The following is a 22,020-nucleotide window of genomic DNA, read 5'->3' as shown; positions in this document are numbered from 1 at the left end:
TAAATTATTTTTTTTTCTGCTGGAGTGTAGTTAAATTCTCTGGTTTCCATTTCACGAGATTTTAGGAGCAGGTTGTTATGTGGCAATCCAACTGGTCACAGCATGTCATCAATGCTTCATTCATCGGTGACAATAATTAGCATGAGCCCTTTCAAGTTTGTTTTCAAAAATGAGTCATCAATCACGAAGAAAGCCGTTGAATTATGTCGTAAAAATGATTCTTTAATTATGGAACAAAATCAGAGCTCAGCTCCTTGGCTCCATCCATCACACTCGAACACCGATGGGAGGAGAACAACGACCACCATTAAGATCACAGTCCGCTCGGCCAAAAAACAGGAGAGGCTGAAGAAAAAAAACATGGGACGCAAAACCAAAGCGCTACTGGGTGTGACCTTCAGACGCCCTCAATTTGACCTCCCGATCCATGATGGGACGCAGCGAGCAACCACTCTGCCGCCTCGCCGGGCTCTTCCGCCTCACCTTCCTCGCCCTTTTGCTTCTCAAGGCGGGTCAGCATGTCGGCAGGTAGGAAGCGGCAGAGTGGTGGAAGGGTGACATGAACTTAAGCATCAATACGACATTGTTATAATCATGGCTTGTACGCAAATGGCGGACTCAAGTGCCAAGTACCGAGAGGCCGAGGACGTCTGCGGAGGCCGCCCAGTAAGAACCCGATGCTACGCTAACACAGAGACGAGACGTCAACGGAAGCACAACAAGCAATACGTCAGAGCACTTGGTTATAAATTTAGCGTGCGCGAGGGAGGGGGAGTTGTGGTTCACAACGAGTAGCCCACTAGCAAGCGGGTCCCGTCCATCTTTAAGGCCGTTCTGTCTCTTGCTATAAACGAAGTGCCAAGCAATCCTGCACTTGATCTTTGATCTATGGCTGCTTTTGACTTGGGGTTGGCTGCGCTGACAGTTGGTTGCCTTTCGTCCACACCCCACCACACCTCCATCGCGGGACCAAGAAAAGAATGACCGCTTATGAGAGCGTACCTTTACCAGCTCAAGGGTCACGTTTGTTGTTGAAAATGGACAAATGGGTCAAGTCATTCACAGGAGTGGTTAAAAAAAATTTAAAAAGGAAAAACATATATGTAAAAAAAACAAACTTAAAGACTAATAATAGTTACAATGTTTTTTTTTTCCAATAAATTAACTTTACAAGATCTTTAAAAACTCTGACCCTGTCGTCACTGTGAGCTTTGACCTGCTTTGACTTTCAAATGGAGGTCTGACAGTACACTGGTCCCTCTACTTACCAACGTCTTTTCAAGTTATGAAACGACCCAACTGGAAAATATTGCCTCTTAATACGAAAGAAATGTCAAGATACCAAAGGTAAAAATCCAGTATGGGCTGCTACTTGCAGCTCGGAGTTTCCTGAACGCAACATACTTATAGCTGCTCTGCCATTGGTTATTATCGAGCATCATCCTGGCATCCCATTGGCTAAGGGGAACTTCGACCATATTTGTCTATGTGTGTAGATGGAGAAATAGATATGTGTTTCTGCTACATCCTTGTCAATCGGCCCTCGGGCATGAGGCGTTCCGATACTTTTACGTAAATGTGAATCACCCAGAAGAAGTCTTCACCAGTCGGGCAATGCTGATGTTTGCCTTGGACATTTTCGAAGGACTGTTAAAAGCCGACAAAAGCAATCGTCCTTGGATCAGTTCTTGACAAAATGCCAGGCAAAAACCACTTCTGAGAGAGAACATGAACTTAAGAGGGCAAAAACCGACGAGGACGCAGTTAAAAGTTAGAATGACCATCGTTTTTATTCTCTTCTCTATTCATTGTTTTTTTTTTACATTATGCACAACTGTCATTTATTGTGCAATAACCTAATTATAAAGTGTATTTGTTACATATTTTGATGCATTATTATGCTTTAGAAAACATTTATGTCAGAATTTTCAGGGGGCTTGGAACGGATTAGGGCACTTACATGGAAAACGCGTCTCTACTTACAAAATGTTCTATTTCAGAAATTTCTTCCCAAACCAATTCATTTTGTAAGTAGAGGTACCACTGTATTTTAGAAGCTGTTATTGTAATTTTTCGATATCATTTGAAGTTGTTAGCACATGGTAGCTAAACAGGACATAAAACTGAACAACTGGACTGGGCCATACCGTGTTTAACTGTGTGTAGCTCTGAGTCGTAGGTTCTGTTTTTGGCTGCCTCTCTACTTTTAAGTGTTTGGCCCTGGGGAGGAGTTGCAAGGCTCTACCTTGTTTTTTCGTGCTTGATCACTCTGGTTCACAGAGCTCTTGCTGAAAATAAATAAATAAGGTGAGGAATATGAGTCGCTAATGGGCACAGAATCCCAGATAGATGTGAGAGCCTGGATTAGTGGTAAATTAGACTCTGGAGGTGTATGCATTACCTTCTGAACGGGAGACTAAATGAACAATCGAGTAGAGGAAGTGGAAATCTATACTTGGTGGAGGATTAAAATGAAGCTTTGTAATGAAGGAATGGGGGGCGGGGGGCAATCTGCCAGCTCCAGCCAACACGCTCATCTTGCACCTGAACACATCAGAGGGAGGAGGAGGTGAGGCGGGGGGTTGCACAGAGAGCACTAGCACTTGCACTAGCGTGGACAGACGCACACTTAACACACTCACGCAGACACACACATTAATGCACTGGGTCCCAGTCTGCGTTCCACTGCACTCTCCTGGCTGCCAGAACCTCGCTGTGTCTTGTAAACTAAAACAGGGGAGGAAGGGGGACAGCAAAAGGAAAACAAACTAACAAATGAATTGACAAAATTAAGAACAACACAAACACACTTTGGCTCCCGCTGCTGAGAATAAAAAAATAAAGCAGAAATAAAACTTATAAAATGCGCCAGTGGACGCGAGTTACTGCGCGAATGTCAGTAACTGGCTTTTGAAACAGCTCTACACTTCTTTTAGTCTACCAAGTACATACTAGGAACCTTACCAGGCAGCTAAAATCTATACAGTACTGTCTTGTCCATATATTTATGGATATTTATACACTTTACAAAGTTGGCAAAAATACAGAAATCAAGAAGTGAAATACATGGAATTAGATTGTACACATCTCAATTGTGTGTATTTAAGCTTGAGCACTCTTTGTTGAGGAGGTGGGCCACGGCAAGTTCGGAGAGGAGGTGAAGAACGACAAGTGCTAGCCGCGGCGTCCCAAACGAGCCCCGGGTAAGTCACATTTTTCAGCGGGCATATGAGAAATGACTCTGCTCCTTCCTCCAATTCCCCACCTGATCTCACATGATGGCTGTGGATCCGACTTGCTCAAAGTGAAGCCAAATTATTTCGACCAGCAGAGAGAGAGACCAAAAAATCTCCTAGGGGGTGGATCTGGAGTAAAAGATTATTTTTAGGGCATCAATAAATGTGTGGCGTTGGCGTCTGCCCCCCAACCCTCGGGACGCCCGCTATGGGATGGATGACATTACAAATGGAGGCGGAAGTGCATCGGCTGTCCTTCCTGCAGGCTGCTGGAGTAACTGTAAGTACGTTTGTGGCGGGGCCAGTCTGAAATATGAAATGTGAAACCACACGTGCATTAATATAGCCGGTGGACATCGAGAGGCATGGAAATAACTTGAGCCAGCCATTTGGGTTCCAATTTTGGCACGCAGCTTGATGGAGAATGGCCCATGGTACATTTTGGAAACAGTGGAACCCTAAACATTGAAAAGGATCCATTCTGGTCAAAGTCAGTTGATTTAAAAAAAAAAAGGTCACTGTGTGTGTACGGGAGAACACGATTCACTTTTTAAAATACCAGCGATAGGAAGTAACAAAGTATTTGATTTTTCAGCTGTCTTTTCACATTTACTCCCTGCATTTGAAAATAGTAATTCCCTGTCCATGGCCTCATTTAACCCTTTTATGCCCTACCCATCAAAGAATAGCCAGAAAAATCTGATTTTTGGGAACTGAGATGTTCATTAACCCTTATAACCGAATCCACAGAAATATTTTTGCCATATTATTTTGTTTCAGATATTTGTTGTATCACATTTATAAGCATGATGTAGATTACATCAAAAACTGAAAATTTGGGGGAAATCATATTTTAAACCTGCAGTATCAAATTTGATACAGATCATTTAATGTACTCTAAAGATTGAGTTACATAATGAAAATGCATGTATCAAATATAATACGAATGGCATAATAGGGTTAAGAGTTTTTTTTTTTTTTAATATGTGCCAAATGCCGGTCGCTTGTGTCAACCCAAAATCAGTCGCTTCTGTTCGGCAACGGTATTTTTGTTTTTCAGTTGTCATCAGTTAATTCGCCATCTTTTAGGATGTTGATTTGCTCATGCAGGGCGTCGTCATTTCCGTTCTAGAATTTAACTTTCAGGATGTGATTTCCGTTGTTTCCTTTCAGTAAGTAATCGAAACGGAGATTGTACATAACTGACATTCGAAAATACATTTTTACTTTGGACTTTTGTACTATGAATAGTGGACCCGCGAATAATTGACGATAATGAATCATAACTGGGATGTCGGAAACGCATTTTTTTTTTTAAAAGGACGTACTTGTTTTTCACGGAACAGCGATGATTTAATTTTTTCGACGTTATTAATAACATTGTCTTACTGTTGCTTCAGCCATATTGCACATCTGCAAGATTCACATCTATGTCCGTTTTCTCTTTAGCATCCCTTGTTCCATCAGTGGCGGCACAAAAATAGCCACTGAGCAATGACACTTCCACCGCTGAATGAATTCAAATTTATTTTTTCCCTGAAAACTCTATTTTCACTTTAGTGACGCTCAAATATTGAGTTCCCACTGTATTTAAAAAGATCCATCTTACTCTCATTGTCATTTATAATGCCGATTCGTGTTCATCGCCTTGACAGGTACCCGTAATCTAGGGATTTGTTTCGCCACGAAAGATGCAAGTCCCTTTTGTGATGTCGGTTGTGTAGCGGAGTACGCGCAAATGTGCAAATAGTCCTCAGGGCCAGGCGCTCGCCCACTTCTGTTTCTCGAGCTACACAAAGCCCGCCTACAAATTTGGTCTGGCTTGATCCGTGTGAGAGCGGGGTCAATCCTGTCGAACACAATGGCGTTACGGTAAATCCCAAAGCCCATAAGAAGGCAGCGGAAGGCGTAGCCAAAGAGATGGGGGGCAGAGCGACCGCCTTTTGATGCTCCTCATAAAATATATACGTATCAGAGTGCATTGAGGAGTCAGGCTTCTTCCACATTCTATTTCCAGGAGTAAAGCTGCGTGGCAGTATTGCTACAGTGGGCCTGGGATGCAACGGGTAGCACTTCTTCCCTTTTTCCTCCTCCAAGTGCACGACCCCCTCCCACAAAAATACGACGGACATCAAAAGCCCTTATTCAAGAAGGGCGGTTAGAATCAGCGATCGTCAACATCACCACTGTTCTCGTGGACGCGTTTTCTTCATCGATTTCAAGTGACAAAGGAAAACTCGCCTGTACGACAAATGTTCATTTCCACCAACGATATTATTTACATAAAGTTCTCAAAAACAGAAGGATTTTCTTATCACGTTTGTAAAGAAAATAAACACAGGAACACCAAAGCACACACATACTGACCAACAATCAAATGTGAACCGAAAGAAAAGAAAATAGTTTCGCATTATTGTTACAATTCAAATCACGCTTACTTTGAACCCTGATTGGGAGAAGTCAAACTGTTTTTTGTTTTTTTTTAACAAATGCTTCAAACGAGTTGAAAGGTGAGTTTGGTGGAGGAGGCCGAGTCTGCCCGCGCAAGGACTCGCAAACGACGACAATCGGCCGATTGGGCTATGACACTGTGATTCAGCAAAATAAGCATCTGCGCATGGACGCCGTCCCCGATGAGATCACAACAGCCTCATTTCAATCGGCACACGTTCAGCGCAGCCAAGCTTAAATTTAATATTGCACAACTACAGCAAGAGGCACATTTCCAAAGAAGTGAGTCACCCATGCCACGTCCGTCAGGGCGGAACTTACATTTTACACCCAGAAAGGGCACAGTACCAGAAGAACAAACAAGCAGGTTCGGACATCTAAACTAGTTATTTGGTTGAGAAGGGCACAACTCGGTGTTTGTCAGCAAATTTCAAATTGACGTGAATTGATTGAACCTTTTCGTCCACCCTGTAACCTGATAACATGGTAAGCTGTCCACTGTAGCAACCGCTGTCCCTGAAAGGGTTCATGTTGAACGGGCAGTCTGCAAAAATGTGTTTCGCGAACGTTGTTGCTCAACGTGATGTCTACAGCATGGGGAACAAATGCCAAGCACTTACTCCATCCCTTGAGGGAATATCACAAGTCGTTTGGGATAACATTTTGCTTGCGTCGTGTGCTCTCGCTCGCTATATCCTGTACATGAGCGGGAGCTTTTTCGAAGGTCGCAATTCTCACATTTGCGAGGCTTCGGACAGGTGGTGCGTACATAAGAAGTGATATTTGGAAACGGCTTTCTCTTTTATGTTGTTTCACATTCACATTCTTGCTTTCCTTCGAATGGTGCTGGTTTGAGGGCTTCTGGCAAAGCGAGACTGTTTGTTGTGCAACTTTTGAATAATCATCGAAAGTGCATTTACATGTTGATTCACTTTGCAACCTTGAGCACGATTATCCACGTGGTTTGCAACGAGATGTAATTATGGAAAATTTCAAAGCAGATCGTGATCACACACTGGCTGTCCCCAAGGGATATTCTAGTTCAAACAAAGGTTATATACAGTGATAGCACAAATTTGCATGAAGGAAAACAAAAGCACTCCGTGGTGGGCCGCGAGTTTTCAATGTGCCACCTAGCAACCTATTTGCTTCCGTTCTGCCTGCACCGGCAGCAAAACACAGACCTGGCGCCAATAAGAATCACGCCGCATCTTTTGCCAGTTTACTGGGTCGAGTGTGGTGATTTCTCTCTCCTGGGGCACCGTTGACCGTATTTTCCACACGAAAGGGTGCACTGGATTATGAGGCGCACCTTCAACGAATAGCCTAGTTTGTATATATATATTTTTCCATACATTGGGCACACTGCTTTATAAGACGCAATCTACAATGCATCCACTAGATGGAGCTACACTCAAGGAAATGCCAACAAAACAATCAGATGTCAGTAAAGGTTATTTACTAAAGCAGCGACACTGTTCACTTAACCAACAGCAAGTTATAACATTGACTCGTAAACGTTGAACTCTCTTGCCGCCACTCGATTTCCGTGTTCGCGCCTTAAATTTGAACTCCGCATTGTAAGCATGTCTCTAACAAGGAGCCATTTTGGGGGTCGAAATATTACCGTAATGACCATACACAAAGCGCATCGGATTATAAGGCGCGCTGTGAGCTTTGAAGAAAATGGAAGGCATTTAGGTGCGCCTTTTAGCGCGGAAAATACGGTAAGCATGGCGAAAAAAAAACAAGCCGTGGAAGTAGATCGCTCGAACATTCACCTTAGGAAAGCGATGGCGTGGTGATTATTTTCCTCCGTCACAGCCATTTGCAGCATCTCTATGGTCGCTACTAAAGACACACTTTTTTTTTTTTTCCTGGCAAGTGTCGCTTCGGCAAACTGTGCTCCCTTCTGTTCAAGGAATGGACACACAAACAGGCCGGAGGAGCTCGGAGCCAAAAGAGATGTCTAATCTTGTGCGGATAAGGCTAAAATGGAGGATTATCTGATGGCAATGACATATCTGCAAACAAAAGTTTTTCGCTTGTGCTGCGGGACGGCCTGCTTGTCACACTTGCGAACTTGGATGTCACGGCTGCTGGCGGCCATGATGGCACATTGGGGAAAAATAACTCGGCATTGGCTCGGTTCCTTTTGGACCCTGCGCCGTTAGCTAGTTCATTGTTTTGACCCAGCAGATTTAAGGGTGCATGCCAGCCTTTTTGCCATTTAGCCTAGCAGAATGCTGACGAAATGAACCCTTTCATGCACGCTGGAAACTGATAACGTGATAAGATGTCCATCAGTTAATGTTAAAAGAACAAAAGATGTTAAAAAAAATGGGTCAATTACACCAACTGGGGATTCAATATTCCTTTTTTGTCCCCAGCTGAATGTGCTGCAACCACACCCTGCTCAACTTTTAACTGGCAATCAAATACGGCGACTTCAGATAGAAGTCCTTAAAATCGGAAACAGAGGAAAACAAAAAGGAATCGCCAGTTTTTGGAAGTGGCCTCAAAGAATTTTTTCCAACTGCAAAAACATTTGTGAGCAAGTTGCTTTAAATGTCTGCAAGTATCCATGCTGTCCATGCATGTCTGTTTTATTTACTGCGAGGGAATTTGAGTCGGCTGTGGCTGACAAAGCAGGCAACCACCGAAACCCTGCGCTGGTCTCAAGCACCCGGGGGAAAAGATGATCTTTTTTTCCAGTATCTCGCGGTCACAGATCAGCCCATCTTCAAAAATCACACCCACGGAGTGCGAAACAAAATTCTCGGCTGTCTTTTTCGGGCTGGGGGGGAGGGGGGGGTATCAGCAACAAAGCCTGAATCCACTCCGGCACTGACTGATTACAGCATTGTGAACATCATCCAGAAAATGTCCTTCTCCCCCGTCGGATCGTGCTTTTGACACTTTGTGTCATCACAATGCCGGGCTTGGCAAGCCTCCTGAAGACGAGCAAAGCCAAGCGCGAGCTTCTCCTTTCTCACCACGGCAGTCCATCGACAGGAAACATCCACATGCATGCCGGTGCACGTGCTCCAAAATAACAAGCGACGCACAAAGAGGCGGACGAGAGCCCTTCATCCTTCCTCTGCGTCCTCTTCCTCATTTCGACACCCTCAAGCCACGGCGCAGAGGCGGCCTCTCACCAATCTCGCCTTTCGCACACTCCTCCCTTCATTTCCACCGCGACTATGATCGTCATCGAAACCATCCACAACCTCAAGGTTGTTATTATTATTATTATTATTCATATTATTATTACATTTTGAAAAAGTGCAGATAAGAACTTCCCCGCGCCCTCGTTCGGAAGGCTGGGCAGAAGAGGGGGATGGGGGAAGCGATGGCAGTAAGAAGAGAGAAAGAGAAAAGAGAAGACTTCTGCTGCGACAACGGAGTTGTGTTGCTCAAGCATAAAACACACACGCGCGCACACACACGCGCACACACGCACGCACACATGCTTGCGCTAGCAGGTATACATTAATACGGATGCGCCACAGAGGCCACCGTGTCGGGAAGATGGAGCGGTTCTCTGAGATCTTCAGCACAACGGGGCAAAACAAGAAGAGCGCAGAGCAGCACAAAGAATTCAATCCACAAATTGAAGTGAGCGCGCACATCGGAACGCATGCACACAAAACAGCACACACTTTGCGTTGCCTTTGTTGCAAGAAGATTTGAAACTGGTTCTCTCCTTCGCTGTGAAAAATGACATCATCGTAGCGTCTGGGATGTAGTTTTTTTTTTTTTTTTTTTAATCCTCCGCGTCTTCTTTTTTCTCTCTCCGTGTCAAGGGCTTATTGTCTGAAAAAAAATCAGGAGTGATCCGTCGTATGGGTTTTATCGTGTGCCCGCTTTCCCAGCTTCGGGAAAGTTCAGTACATGTACAGTATATCTTTTAACCTCTATTTTTGTTTGGAGCTACAGCACAGCACCCACAGCACACAGACGACAAAGGGAATGTGGTGTTTGTCGGGGGCGGGGGGTAGTTGGGAGGGGGGGGGCCACTAATATCGTGCCAGGGGATAAGAAAGAGGGAACAATAAAGAGGAAATGAGGGAATAGAGGAGAAAAGAGGAGAGAGACACGAGTATCAACAATACCATCTGGAACTCAGCTGGTTTCATCAAAAATGAAAAAAAAAAAACTGAGAAAGATTGATTGCTTTCTATGGCTCAAGCCAAATATTAAACCACACTAAGTGTAAGTAAGAGGAGGGAGGAACATAATGCAAGATACAGTACATTGGAGACAAATGAAGAGAAAAGGGTATCTGTTTTGGGGGAGGGAGGAGGGATCTATTTCGCCTAATCTATTCATGTTTATGTACATACAGTACATAATGGATAGTATTGTGTTCCTGGAATTATTCTAACACGATATTATGTATCACTTAAGATTCTCTGTGATCCCACGGGACTGGCACCTTCAGTGGGTCAGTGGCTGCAGTGCAGTTCCGGAACCAAGGGGGTCCGCATTTCGAAACAAAACCTTAGGCCTCCACAGACAAAGCGCAGAAGGAGATACGGGCGGTCCAAACGAGGAGAGAGGGGACGCGCCGACAAAGCGGTGACAAAACAGACGTGGAGGAAGGAGGGACAAGAAGGAGCAAGAGAAAGAGTTTAAAGGTTTAAGAGAGCAGATGGCTAATTGTACCCGTGTTTCGCGGCCTGGCAGCAAGTCAGTCTTGTGCATAAGGAAACGGGACAGGGGGTGGGGGGGGGGGGCATGGAGGAAGGTGGGCGGTGCCATCAGGCCTTGAGAGCGTGCCACTGGGCCACGTTGGTGCGCGGCCGGGCCAGCATGTCTTTCCAGTGCTTCACCTCCGCTGGACCGCTCTTCCATGACAGGTAGATCTAACAGGAGGTAGGGAAGAGAGATCGTTTCATTCGACCTCCTGCCACCTCGTAGAAGAACATCTCACGATAGAGCGCCGCCGTAGCAAGATATATTATTTCATATTTTTTAAAAACTGTTTTTTGCGGGCCTCTAATTTCAAAAGTGGTTATTCATGAATATGTTGTACTGTCGATGCAATATGAGGCAATCATACATTTTTTTCCATTTCATAATGGCCCTTCCCAAAAAAAACAACAACCCTAATTATGATGTTGCTCATGACAAAAATGAGTTTGACACCCCTTTTCACCTTTTATGCCACTCTGAAAAATTGAACGTTCATAACAATACATCTTTTATACTGCCTTTGAAGTCTGGAGCCGGCAGAGGGCGTCACCTGTAGTCAGCGATAGTTCAACTAATTTACGAAATAATAACGGCTCTGTCTCCGGCTCCAGTTTTACTCCATTTAAAAGAAACCCGAATCTTTTCATAATTGACATTGCCGCATGCAAATGCGCCCTAATTCCAAACCCCCAACGAGCAACAGTTGGCCCCGGAAAAGTCAGCATATTCACGTATCCTTTAGAAGCCGTAAATATGCCAGCAGTGTTGTCTCACGCACACACAAAAAAGAAAAGTATCACATTATTTCAATCAAGCGACAGTAAAGATGACTGATGATATTTATCTGTCTGCCTATGTGTGGATTGTAAATATTCATGAGGGTTTTGTATCACCGCTCCAAACTTTGGACGCATTTACATTTGCATCTAACCCGAGGCGAAAATCTGAAAGGGACATTCCTGTCATCGTAAAGGGCAACGACAACAAAGCCGAAAGCCAGACTTTACCTTGCCGATAACATCATTGCGGCTGAGTCTGTCCTTGTCCATGACGGTGATGATGATGGTGGTCTCCCTCAGCACATGGGCGGGAACGTCGAAGGGGAAGGACTCGTTGAAGACGGGATTGAGACAGCGCTTCATCGTCACCGTCTTCTTCTTCTCGACACGCCTGTCTTTGTGCATCAGCCACACTTTCACGTACGGATCTGCAAATTGGAAGCCACGCGCAACAGTTTACTATACTTGCACTAGCTACTTGTACGATGGTGGTAGCTACTTTTGTAAGACAAATAAACTGATTTTCAATTATTGTTCTTCTGTCACTCATTTTTGAATGGAAAGGATTTTATTATTTTTGGTGACTATTACATAGCGGTGCTGTGAAAATTATACCACGGCATTGCTTCGAAGCACTTAGAGTGCGTCTTGTCAGACAGCTCCTATGCAGTTCTATAAGGGCTAGTAGCACCATGTGCTGCTAACGTCATGCATGCTCACATACAATTACTGAGAGAAGTACAATTACTTATTCGATTTTACAACAAAAGAATGAACTGAAGGAACACAAATGTGCGAATTTTTGCAGGGTGAAGTGTTATTTGTCTTCGGGAGGGGGGGGGGGGGGGTTCTAACTTTCACAGAGAAGAAGAAAGGTCCCATCTGTGGCAAAAGCGTGTTGGTTCCGATTGCTATGATGTGATTTTGTTATTCTGTGTTCATTCGCTGTCCAATCAGAGGACTCTACCAAAATACGACGGTGCCTGCCTGATCTGACATTATGATTTTTCAAGATATGTGGCTTTATTGTGAGGGGTTTTTTTTTTTTTTTGGGCTTTCGTTGGTGGATAAAAACCGCACCAACGCTGCAAAATACCATCGGCAGACTTGTAGCATCGGTGTTGAGGGGTTGTAACTCTTTAAGTAACGAATAATTGAACACAAAAGGTGGAGCAAAATATGCAGCCAGATAACATCATGGCACATAAACACATAGCCTTTATCCTCTGTGAAGAACAACTATTACTGCATTTTACAGACAAGTTGTATGCATTGTTTCCCTTGTTCTTTAAAATTTCTTTGCATTCCCACTCTTTTTTATTTTTTTTTAGGGAGTTGTGAATTGTAATTTGACAAAGACACGGGAACCTTTTCAGTGAAATAAGACACTTGGTGTAATGTCACCTTGCTACACAGCCAAATATGGCGCGGCCCTGATCAGGAACCAGGTGATATGCGTCCTTGGAACAGAGTGGGGCACTGAATATATAAATGTTTAGCAGGTATTGCGCAACGTCACAATCCAACATCACTCGGGGGTCCCATGACTGCTGAGCAAGTGCTGGGGTGCAGCTACACTGTTTGGTAGGCTTTAAACGGACCAGGTATGAGCGACTTTTTGGGACACCGTAGCCCAGCATCGTGGGAAATATTAGCCCGTAGTGAATGTTGATCATAGGTGATACCTCATCTTTATGTTTACCCGCGCCGCCGCCAGCATGCAACTGCACACGCTCCTGCGGGTTACTGCACGCATTTGACGACGCAGATCCAAAATTTGGAAAAATAGCATCGCAAAACGTAAATTGAATGACCTGTTCTGGACACTCGAAATTATTTTGTAGCACTGACAACATACAATGTCAACAATGTCATTTCTGTCCAATGGAAGGACCGATCGTCACACGCGTCGATGGGTTTACAGAATGTAGCTGTACAGTGTGTGGTGTGAAAAATTAGGTCCGCTTTTGGTCCGGATCAAATGGGCAGACCAAAGGACTTTTCTGGGGTGAAAACACCCTGAGAGACAGGAGAGAGACAGCAAATAATAAGCAAAGTCTACCTGAGGTGCCTCCGATATCCATGGCTTTGAGATTACGGGCTTTGATTATGTTCACAGTGATGGTGTTGGCAGTGGGATTATAGCAGAGAGACACCAGCAAATCCCCTCGTCTCCCCTGAGAAACACACACACACAGACACCCACACACACACACAGACACACACACACGCACACACACACACACACGCGCGGCATGAATCATCGATCAACTAATATCCGATTTGGTAAGGGAATATCAAATTCCAGATTGCTCACTATGATGTAATCCACGATCACTGGTCTATTTAATCAACCGGTTGGTGAAGATAAAATTGACTCGGTAGAAAGTGGATGACATTGGCATGTCGAGTGAAAAATGGCAACGAAAACACTGGAATGGAATGGCCCTCATGCACCCCAGTGACTGCCGCCCCCCCTCTCTTACACTGCCATCACTGCAGGGCTTGAGCTCCTTCCAGAAGGTCTTTATCTGACCCAACTCCACCTTGTTAAGCGGGATTGAGACTTCTCCAATGGGGTCGTTCCTGCTGAAGCGGTCGTAGTCCAACACCTGAAGGTAAAGTGTGCGCTCTCTCACCTTCTCATAGGGGAAACCTAAAACACAGGTAAAAGAAGATGAGACGTGCATTCCTATTTAGTTGTGGGGCCAGCGTGCAAGCTCCCAAATCAGTCGGCGACTTTTAAGTGCAATGATGCTCATGACTCAACAAGTGCAGCCGCATGTCAGTGAAATCTCAAAGCGGATCCTCAATTGACTTTCGAGTGCTAATAATGAGGATCGCAGCATTCCGGTGGGCACAAATAATGAAGGAAAAACAGATTGAACAGAAAATAGCCCCAAAAACATTTCCACTACATAAACTCAAGTGGTACAGTCTTTTTATTCTTTTGATTGAACGATTGTGAATCATGCAATGACTTTATCAGGCTGACAGTGACTTAAACTGTGACACTGAATAAATGACTGGGTGAGCTGTGACAAATGTTCAGGAAAACAATCCATACCCTCAAACAGGAAGGTTTCATTCCAATGGGGGTTGAGGTTCTTCCTCTTGACCTTGGTCTCCAGCTTGTGCTTCTTGTCAGGCAGCAGGTAGATTTTGACAAAGGGATCCGAAGTGCCAGAGAAGTCCTTGGCCGGGAGCTCCTGGCCCCTGAGAACTTTGACAGTCAGGGTTGTGTTCTGGAAGCTGTAGCCTATACTGAACTGGATCCGACCCAGCTTCTCACTGATTGGCCCCTCGCCGTCGTCGTCCTCTGAACCCGGAGATAGCTGTAAGGACCACAAGTGCATTCAAATTAAAACAAACAACACATGCAACAGCGGCGGAAAATTTCAAAAATCTTCTGAGTTCATGATCTGATCCAAGTATAACACGTCATGTGTCAAAAAGGCTGTCGGGAAATTCATCAATTTGAAGTAATCCCCCTGAATTCTATTGCCCTTTCTAATTCTTCTTTGCCATGCCACAATGAACTCCTGAAATGATTCTTTCAGAATCCTCCACAGCTCCCTCCTCGTGGCCATCTTCATGTTGCCTAGGTCTTCAAAACGGTTTTCCTTGATGACGCCCTTGAGCTTGGCAAACATTAAGCAGATCACACAGAGCCAGGTTGGTGTGAGGAAGGAACCGTCAGATGCTCAAGGCATTGTGAGCGGGCGCGCTGTCACGGTGACACAGACACGAGATGCCCTTGCTACAACTCTCGTCTCTTCTCCACCGCTCGAACAGAAAGAAAATGCTGCAGGACCGCTTTGCAGATATGTTGTCGTTTGCTTGACCAGTCCTGGAACTTTTCTGACACAACTAATACATGGTGTTGAAAGACGCCGCAAAACATTTGTATAAACCGTTTGTTGTATGCACGCCGGGAGAGGTGGTCTTACCATCACCATGTCTCCAGTGAGGGAGTTAGCCAGGTCGGTAACGGAGGAATGGCCGTCAGCATCGGGCGGTTGGCCTTTGGGACTGTTGGCTGGCTTGTTGCCCCTGGAAGAACAAACACGCATTGACCAACAGGATCCGCACAAACTCGTCTCCAGAGAAAGAGAATGTCTGAGTCCAACCTCCACCTGTTTGGCACATGAAAGCTACCTATTACAAACATCCAATTGAGTCCAAATTTGTGTTTGGGATAGATGTCACTTCAAAGGTGATTGTGCTTTCTCTGGCTTTCTTTGAGAACAGCCAAATCAGATCTGCCCAAAAAAAAAAAAGAAAAGAAAAGAAAAATCCACAGATTAACAACGGGGGCTGGAACGGAAGACGTTTGATGTGTGGCATTGCATTTGATGGGACTTGGAATCTGAAATGTGCATATGTCCGCGGTGGCAAAGATCCATCCCTCCAACGAGAAAGTTACCGCCAGAAAGTCAATAAACACTCCATTGAAAAAAATAAAATAAAAAATGAACCACTAAATTTGTATTCGTCGAAACCAATTCAGTAGCCAACCATGACTTCCCTGGGAGGACATTGACAAGACACCCACATCGAAAACGACATATAGAAGCATCAAGACATAAAAAACACACAGGACAAACATGTATAGCAACATGGAGATCACTTGACATTTAACACGACGGTGGACATTTTGTGTCGTGTGTTTGAATCGACCAGAGGACTGCGTGATCAATAACAAAATCTTCTTTTCAATTAAAAAAAAAATAAAAATAAAGAATGGAGCTCTGATATGGCTGGGCTGATATTTACTGTAAATACGAATCCATTTCAACACCTGCTTCTTCGAATGGGGACTGTAGAAAACATTAAGGTGGAATAAACACTGTGGTAGAAAACACTTCTGAGTTCATACGACAACATGAGAAGAAGGTGTGCGGAATGTAAACAGCAAACAAAGGCAATACAATTACGGAAGAGAGTTGATATGAACTTAAAGAGAGCACGTTATACGATACGAATATCCAAATGTCCTGACCAATAAAATGTGACACTTTGGAAAACAGCACTCCATAGATGGACAGGCTAAACACTGAAAGGCTGTTGGGCAATAAATGACCACCCAAAAAAAAAAAGAGAGAGAGAGAGAAGAACCACAGAGAAAAGTGAGAAAGACAAATCAAATGAGAAGATGCAGAAGGTTGAAGACAGAAATCATAAAGACTGCAGATAAAGCCCAACAAGGGATATAAGAAAGAGAAAAGCAAGTAGGAAATCGTTTTTATCTGTATAAGAAGAGATAGCAAGTATTAATAGCATGAACAGTGAGGTTAAAAAAAGCAAAAACAAAACAGAGTGAGATTGTTACAAACACCACATTAAATAGAAAAAAAAAGGAGAGCTGCAAGAAAAGATAGGGAATGAAGGAAGGAAGGAAGGAAAGCCTGGAAACACAAGAGAGGCTTAGTTTGGTCAGTCTGATAAGTATCAAAGAAGAACAAAATAAAGAACTGTGCACACACAATCTAACAGTGGACAAAGGGACACACATGCTGAAGGGAGAGAATCTATGACAAAAATTGACAAATAAAATAAAATCCAATGGATCATCACCAGAAAGGAAAATAGGAAAGATGACGTCATCGTGGGATTGATATGAAAGGGAAATAAGTGGTCAAAAATGTCATACGTGGGTCAAAACGGGAAATGCACATTTAGAGTGTCACAAAAGAGGGTGTTACTTGAAATGAGGTCAGGTCGACTTGATTCGGGCCTGATTTCCCAACTGTTTAGCAACACTCTAAAAGTGAGAACTGGGATCACAAGGGCCAAAGCACAAACTGGCATTGGCTACGCGTGCATATTTGACATATGCATGTCGGCGTCACTCAAGAGAGTGAGGGCAATGCCTTGGACAGGCAGGAAACAACGAGCCCATCAACAAGTCTGTCTGTCTGGCCAGCATCTGTCAAAATGTTTTTTTCATTTGAAATTGAAAATGTTTCATGGCTTCTTCGATCAAATTTGGAGAAGTTAAATGTGCTCATGTGTACTTTATTTTTTTTGCAGACACAAGGACAGAACTGGGGAAAATATACTGACAAAAAGACAGACAGAAAAAGCGAGCAAACAGGACAAGCACAAAATCACACTCGATTCGACCAGCAAAGGAATCGGAGCAAGAAAGGGGGGGTCCAGGTGGGGGAGGGGTGTTAACCAATTCCAGAAGTGAGGCGGGTCGTCATCAATCGGCCGTTAGTCATTATTAGTTGCCAGGGGGGGTCTCATTTCATTTTTAGGGGCCTTATATTATCTTTCTCATTTTTTTTAAACTGCAGGCAACAGGTTAAAGGCGATCGAAACGGGCACCTCGAGCTCTAAATCACGATCCGAGACTTAGATGAAGGGAGCTCTGAAGCCGAAAGCGATGCTTAGGATTTAGAGTCAAGCAAGGCACCTCCCTCCTCCTCGTCCTCCACCTGCCAAGTATCGATGGGGGAGTCAACATCCTCAATTATTCATTCGCCTTCATGCTCCGCTCAGGGGGCTTCATTGCCTTCTCGGGTAGGAGCTCCTGCAACCAGCGCAATGGCTTTCCGATCACGCCGCTCTACGGCGCCTCGGGTGGTCCTCTGCTCCAGTGCTGCCGCCTGCTTCTTTTCACAAAGTGGCTGGGACAGCACTTTAGTAGCAGGAAATACTTCTGTCCTCCAAGGCTTCTAGTGTATCATGAATTCAAATAAGGGTTGGTTTTAGGCTTATCTAATCCCCCCCCCCCCAAAAAAAATCTATGAATCGACGTGTTACGGCGCCGATGGCATTTTGGTCTGACCCCATGGGGCTTCATGGAGACGACGCGTTCGAGCCCTGCAGTGTCCTACAGTAGCCAGCAGACGGCAGAGTCGACTCAAGTTCAGATCAGACTCCCCCTGCAGCTCAGAAAGTGGGCTGTTGGCATAGCAACGTCTTCTCGAAACATAGATCATACGTATTGGGATCGAGGGTGTGTGCGGGAGGCAGTTGGGAGTGGGCACGGGGGCAGGTGTGGTACGAGGGGTGCGGCAAACAGGCAAACACAACGAGAACAAAGAGTTTTAGGATATATGACAGGTACGGGTGAGAGCCTCGCAGACGCACACACACGTTCACACAAACACACTGTGTGGAGGCAGGCGGGGCCGCTGTGGGTTTCACCGTCCTGTGATACTATCCTGTTTTGTTACCTGACCGAGGGCCAGCAGCTCGAAGAGGGGTTGGGGGGCCAGGGGGGGGGGGGGGGGGGGGGAGACACTCCACTTCAAGGCTGGAGAGAGACGCGAGAAACAAAGCCCCCTCCCCAAGACACATTCAAACACGCCTGGGACCATGTGATGAGGTTTTTCAATCTCAGTGTTGCGCCAACCCAGATACGCGCTTGGGGGTGGGGGGGGGGGGGCACAGTGGAAACTCCCGAGGATCAAGCAGTCGCAGCAAGAGCAACGCTCACATAACTCGTCGTCCACATCAACGTTCAGCCGGGTCGTCCTTGCTTGCTTGGGCGCCCCTCCAGACCAAAACTCGTATGCTTTCACTGTTAACTAATCGCTGCCTGCGTGTCAAGGCCGGAAACGTGACTTAAATAGCAACGTCTGTTGAAATCCAATTTGCAAAAGAGGCAACACGGGAGGCACTGAATGAATGTCGTCTTCCGCCTGTCTGCCTCATTCACAGAGAATGCTGTTGCGCAATTTTTAAAATCACGCTTGTCAATTTAACTTCAGCCGCCATGGCGAATAGGATCAGATTGTCCGACGCTAACTGTCCAGACAATCAATAACAATCCGGCGCCTTTCAATCCTGTCTCTAATTTGTCCCTCAGATGCTGAATGACGTTTTTTTTTTTTAAAGGTTCACTAAAACTGCAATCACGCAGCCGCCTAAATGTTTTGAATGCAGATTGAAATGGAAGATTTGACTCTGAGGTGGAGGCAGCGGCAAATGAGCCACCTGCTCTGAGGCACAACAGGGTTGAGTCACATCTTCAAGCTCCTAATTGCTCGCCTCCCCATCCGTTTATTGGAGGAGCACATGCGTACCAGCCTCATACCTCCTGTCGGCCCACCATAACGCAATGCACAGCCCCCTCGATTGCTCAACTGGAAGGCGGATGCCGTGTGAATATAAGAACGCAACCCATCGATTTGGAAGTCTTTCTCAAATTCGCCTTCATTTGATACGTGCGTTAATGCTTGAAAGTGCATTCCCAGGGGATATGAACGCCGGCCACAGTGATAGGAAGGTTCAGGGGCCAACTTAATCAGCACGCCTGGAGAGAGAACTGATTCGTTAGGCCTGAAGAGCTCCTGTGATAGGAGGCACACAGTGTCAGGGTAGTCTAATCCGGTGATTCTCAAAGTACCTCGACGGGAGAAGCGCTCACTTGAGTGCAGGGATGGGGAAACTAGTGTCCTATGGGCTGAGTGGCCCCTTGATTCATTTTCTACACCCCCCACCCAAAGAAGAAAGGTTTCTTCAGAATTGTCTTGTTTTTTTTTCCAAACACCAACATTTCTTTAAAACTAAATAAAGCTATTCAATACTGTTGACGATTTCTGTAGGAAATGGGTTAAATGCGGGACAATTTCCCCCCCAAAACTTGGGAAAAAAATCCAAAATAAAATAATAATATATTAAGAAAAAAGAAGGAAATCCAATCAATAAATCCAAAAATATTCAAGTCCAATATGCAGGGGGAGACTAGAGTTTTACGGTGTAGTATCAGACATCACCACCAGGTGGCATGCCTTAGTTTCATTTATACAGGGTTTATACTGTACTGCCTGCCCTATATCACAATGTGAGTGGCTCTTTTTTTTTTTTTTTTTTTTGCGGATATGGTCTGTTCTTCAAGTTCTTCTACTTGATTCATCATCAGGCCTTGCCATGTATTTGACTGCCAAGCTGCCTCGTCTCCTGTCGGACTAGTGACCTTGCTCACGCTTGTGCTTCAAGTGTTGTATTCTAGACCTTTCGATATTTCATAGTCGCTCTCGTTTTGTCATAGATCTTTGCAAGTCTTTTCATGATTTCCTTTTATCGATCTTGAGCTTTGTTTTTTCGCATTATTGGACTTTTGATATTTTATTATTGTGAATTCTCACTGTTCTTGCCTTTGCAAGCTTTTTTTTTTTTAATGCATTGTTTTTTCCTGGCTCCTTGTGATCAGCGATTTCAGTTTGTACTTTGTCGATGCGCTTTTCTGTAACATATATTTTATTTTGTGATCGCACTTTGTCTGAGCCTGCATTTCTGGAATCCAAAAACATTATTCGGTTCGGTCCAGAACTTGACAGTAAGTAAGCGTCATGCTCTCATGTAATATATAATACATTATATACGCTTGGCAATAAAAAGACACTCTCACAGAATGCATGCCATCTTTCGGGCATGGAAATTTGCATCTATATCTATTAATATCTCCCGGATGTATTCTAAAACAAGCAACGTCTCCACTGGCTTACACAAAATGATGCAACATCCATGCTTGAATAATTGAAAGGCCACAGGCAAGTGGATTGAATGTTAATGCGGCACAAGTATACGTTCCGCCTCCCCCGTCCCGAATCTGCGTCTTCATTGGGTGGTCGACTCGCTGCTCACTCGGAGATCTCGATTCAAAGCTCCTGGGGAATGTGGCTTCTCTTTATGGCAACACTGGAGGAGCCTGTACTGTATAGGTTCACTGAATCGCAACAGAATTGTATGAGTAAGGACCAATGAGGCGTAATCAAGCCACACTAAGTTTCGAATTAAGCTTTTGAATATCAACAGCCTATGGATGCACGTGTCTGACCGTAAATATCTCAGCGTGCCTGGTTCCAATCAGAGACCGTTTTCCAGCCCGACTGTTCTCGCGTGTTCTTTTGTCGCGCAATCAATCACATCGACGGCCCTCACATTTCTCGAGCGCATCTAGAAAAGTGTTTGTCAGCCCAAGCTCCGCCTCATATACTCATGGTCTCTCAGAAAGCTTTTATCGCATTTTTATCGTGTGATCGCACATACACAAGGTCGGTGACAGTGCCGATTGAATGTCGCGGCCTATATCAGCTTCTCGTGGCCGGCGGGGACGATGCCGTGTTTGTTTGACGGGCTTTCAAGCACAGCAAAGGAACAATTAAGCATTAGCATGCCCGCTTGCTGAAGGGCAAGGAGAAGGCCCATGAAGCGGATTGGTTCACCCTTTGATACTTTACATGCATGTACGCTTGATTAATAAGCAGGGTTAAGAGTGTCAAGAAATACCCCATCACGAGATCAAATATAGGCATGTTATTAATTAGCAAGTTAAATTCAATGTAGAATATTGATTTTGCGGTTTAGCTACTGGACATTGAGTCTCGTATGGATGATAATAAATAGGATGGCAAAGTTACTCAAATGTGTGTTACCCGTTTGGTTGAACCTTCAATAAATTGCTGTACTCAAGCGCTGACATTTTAAAGAATATTCAGATGTGCGTGTCCAATAACCCCCAAAAATGCTTAGTAAGTCTTTGCTATTATTTGACAGATTGTTACGCAAATTTGTAGACTAGACATAGATAGACTGATATTCCTCCATACGGACAAAAGTACGGGGACATTGAAGGGAAATGAACATGGGAGGAAAATGTGACGATGAAAGTTGGGAAGGCTTTTTCCACGAGTCTCTGTTTCGTTCAGTTTTGGGCCATTCATTCAGAATTTATGATGCCATTTCTCTCAATACTTGTATCCATTTCGATTTTATGGATACTGTATGTGACAGGCACATGAAGGGCATGTTTGATGTAAATACACCATTTTTTTGATGAGAGTGCGAGAGTGAAAATAAAAGTGAGTGCTGCTGCGTCTCCAGCTCGAGGCAGCTCC

The 22,020-nt window shown here is 44.6% G+C and overlaps 1 protein-coding gene across 4 annotated transcripts in view; it reads right to left on the bottom strand.

The window, feature by feature from the left end:
- Window positions 1-201: 201 nt before the first annotated feature.
- Window positions 202-22,020, bottom strand: part of syt7a (synaptotagmin VIIa) — an 83,513-nt gene continuing 61,694 nt past the window's right edge. For 3 of the 4 annotated variants that reach the window (XM_086108401.1, XM_086108400.1, XM_086108399.1), the window contains 6 exons: window positions 15,115-15,217; window positions 14,232-14,499; window positions 13,651-13,820; window positions 13,227-13,341; window positions 11,393-11,592; window positions 202-10,555 (listed from right to left, as the gene is read on the bottom strand). In XM_086108401.1, the coding sequence (XP_085964527.1) occupies window positions 10,451-10,555; window positions 11,393-11,592; window positions 13,227-13,341; window positions 13,651-13,820; window positions 14,232-14,499; window positions 15,115-15,217 (961 nt within the window). In that variant the 3' untranslated portion in view covers window positions 202-10,450. The remainder of the gene's footprint in view (window positions 10,556-11,392; window positions 11,593-13,226; window positions 13,342-13,650; window positions 13,821-14,231; window positions 14,500-15,114; window positions 15,218-22,020) is intronic. The other variant, XR_015100623.1, reaches the window with a different exon arrangement.

Source organism: Hippocampus guttulatus, chromosome 4 (assembly GCF_054856545.1).
Source record: "Hippocampus guttulatus isolate MCC_2025c chromosome 4, RoL_Hgut_1.0, whole genome shotgun sequence".
Classification (NCBI taxonomy): domain Eukaryota; kingdom Metazoa; phylum Chordata; class Actinopteri; order Syngnathiformes; family Syngnathidae; genus Hippocampus; species Hippocampus guttulatus.
Note: the sequence above shows the minus strand (reverse complement) of the source record. Positions and strands in the feature narration are given on the sequence as shown.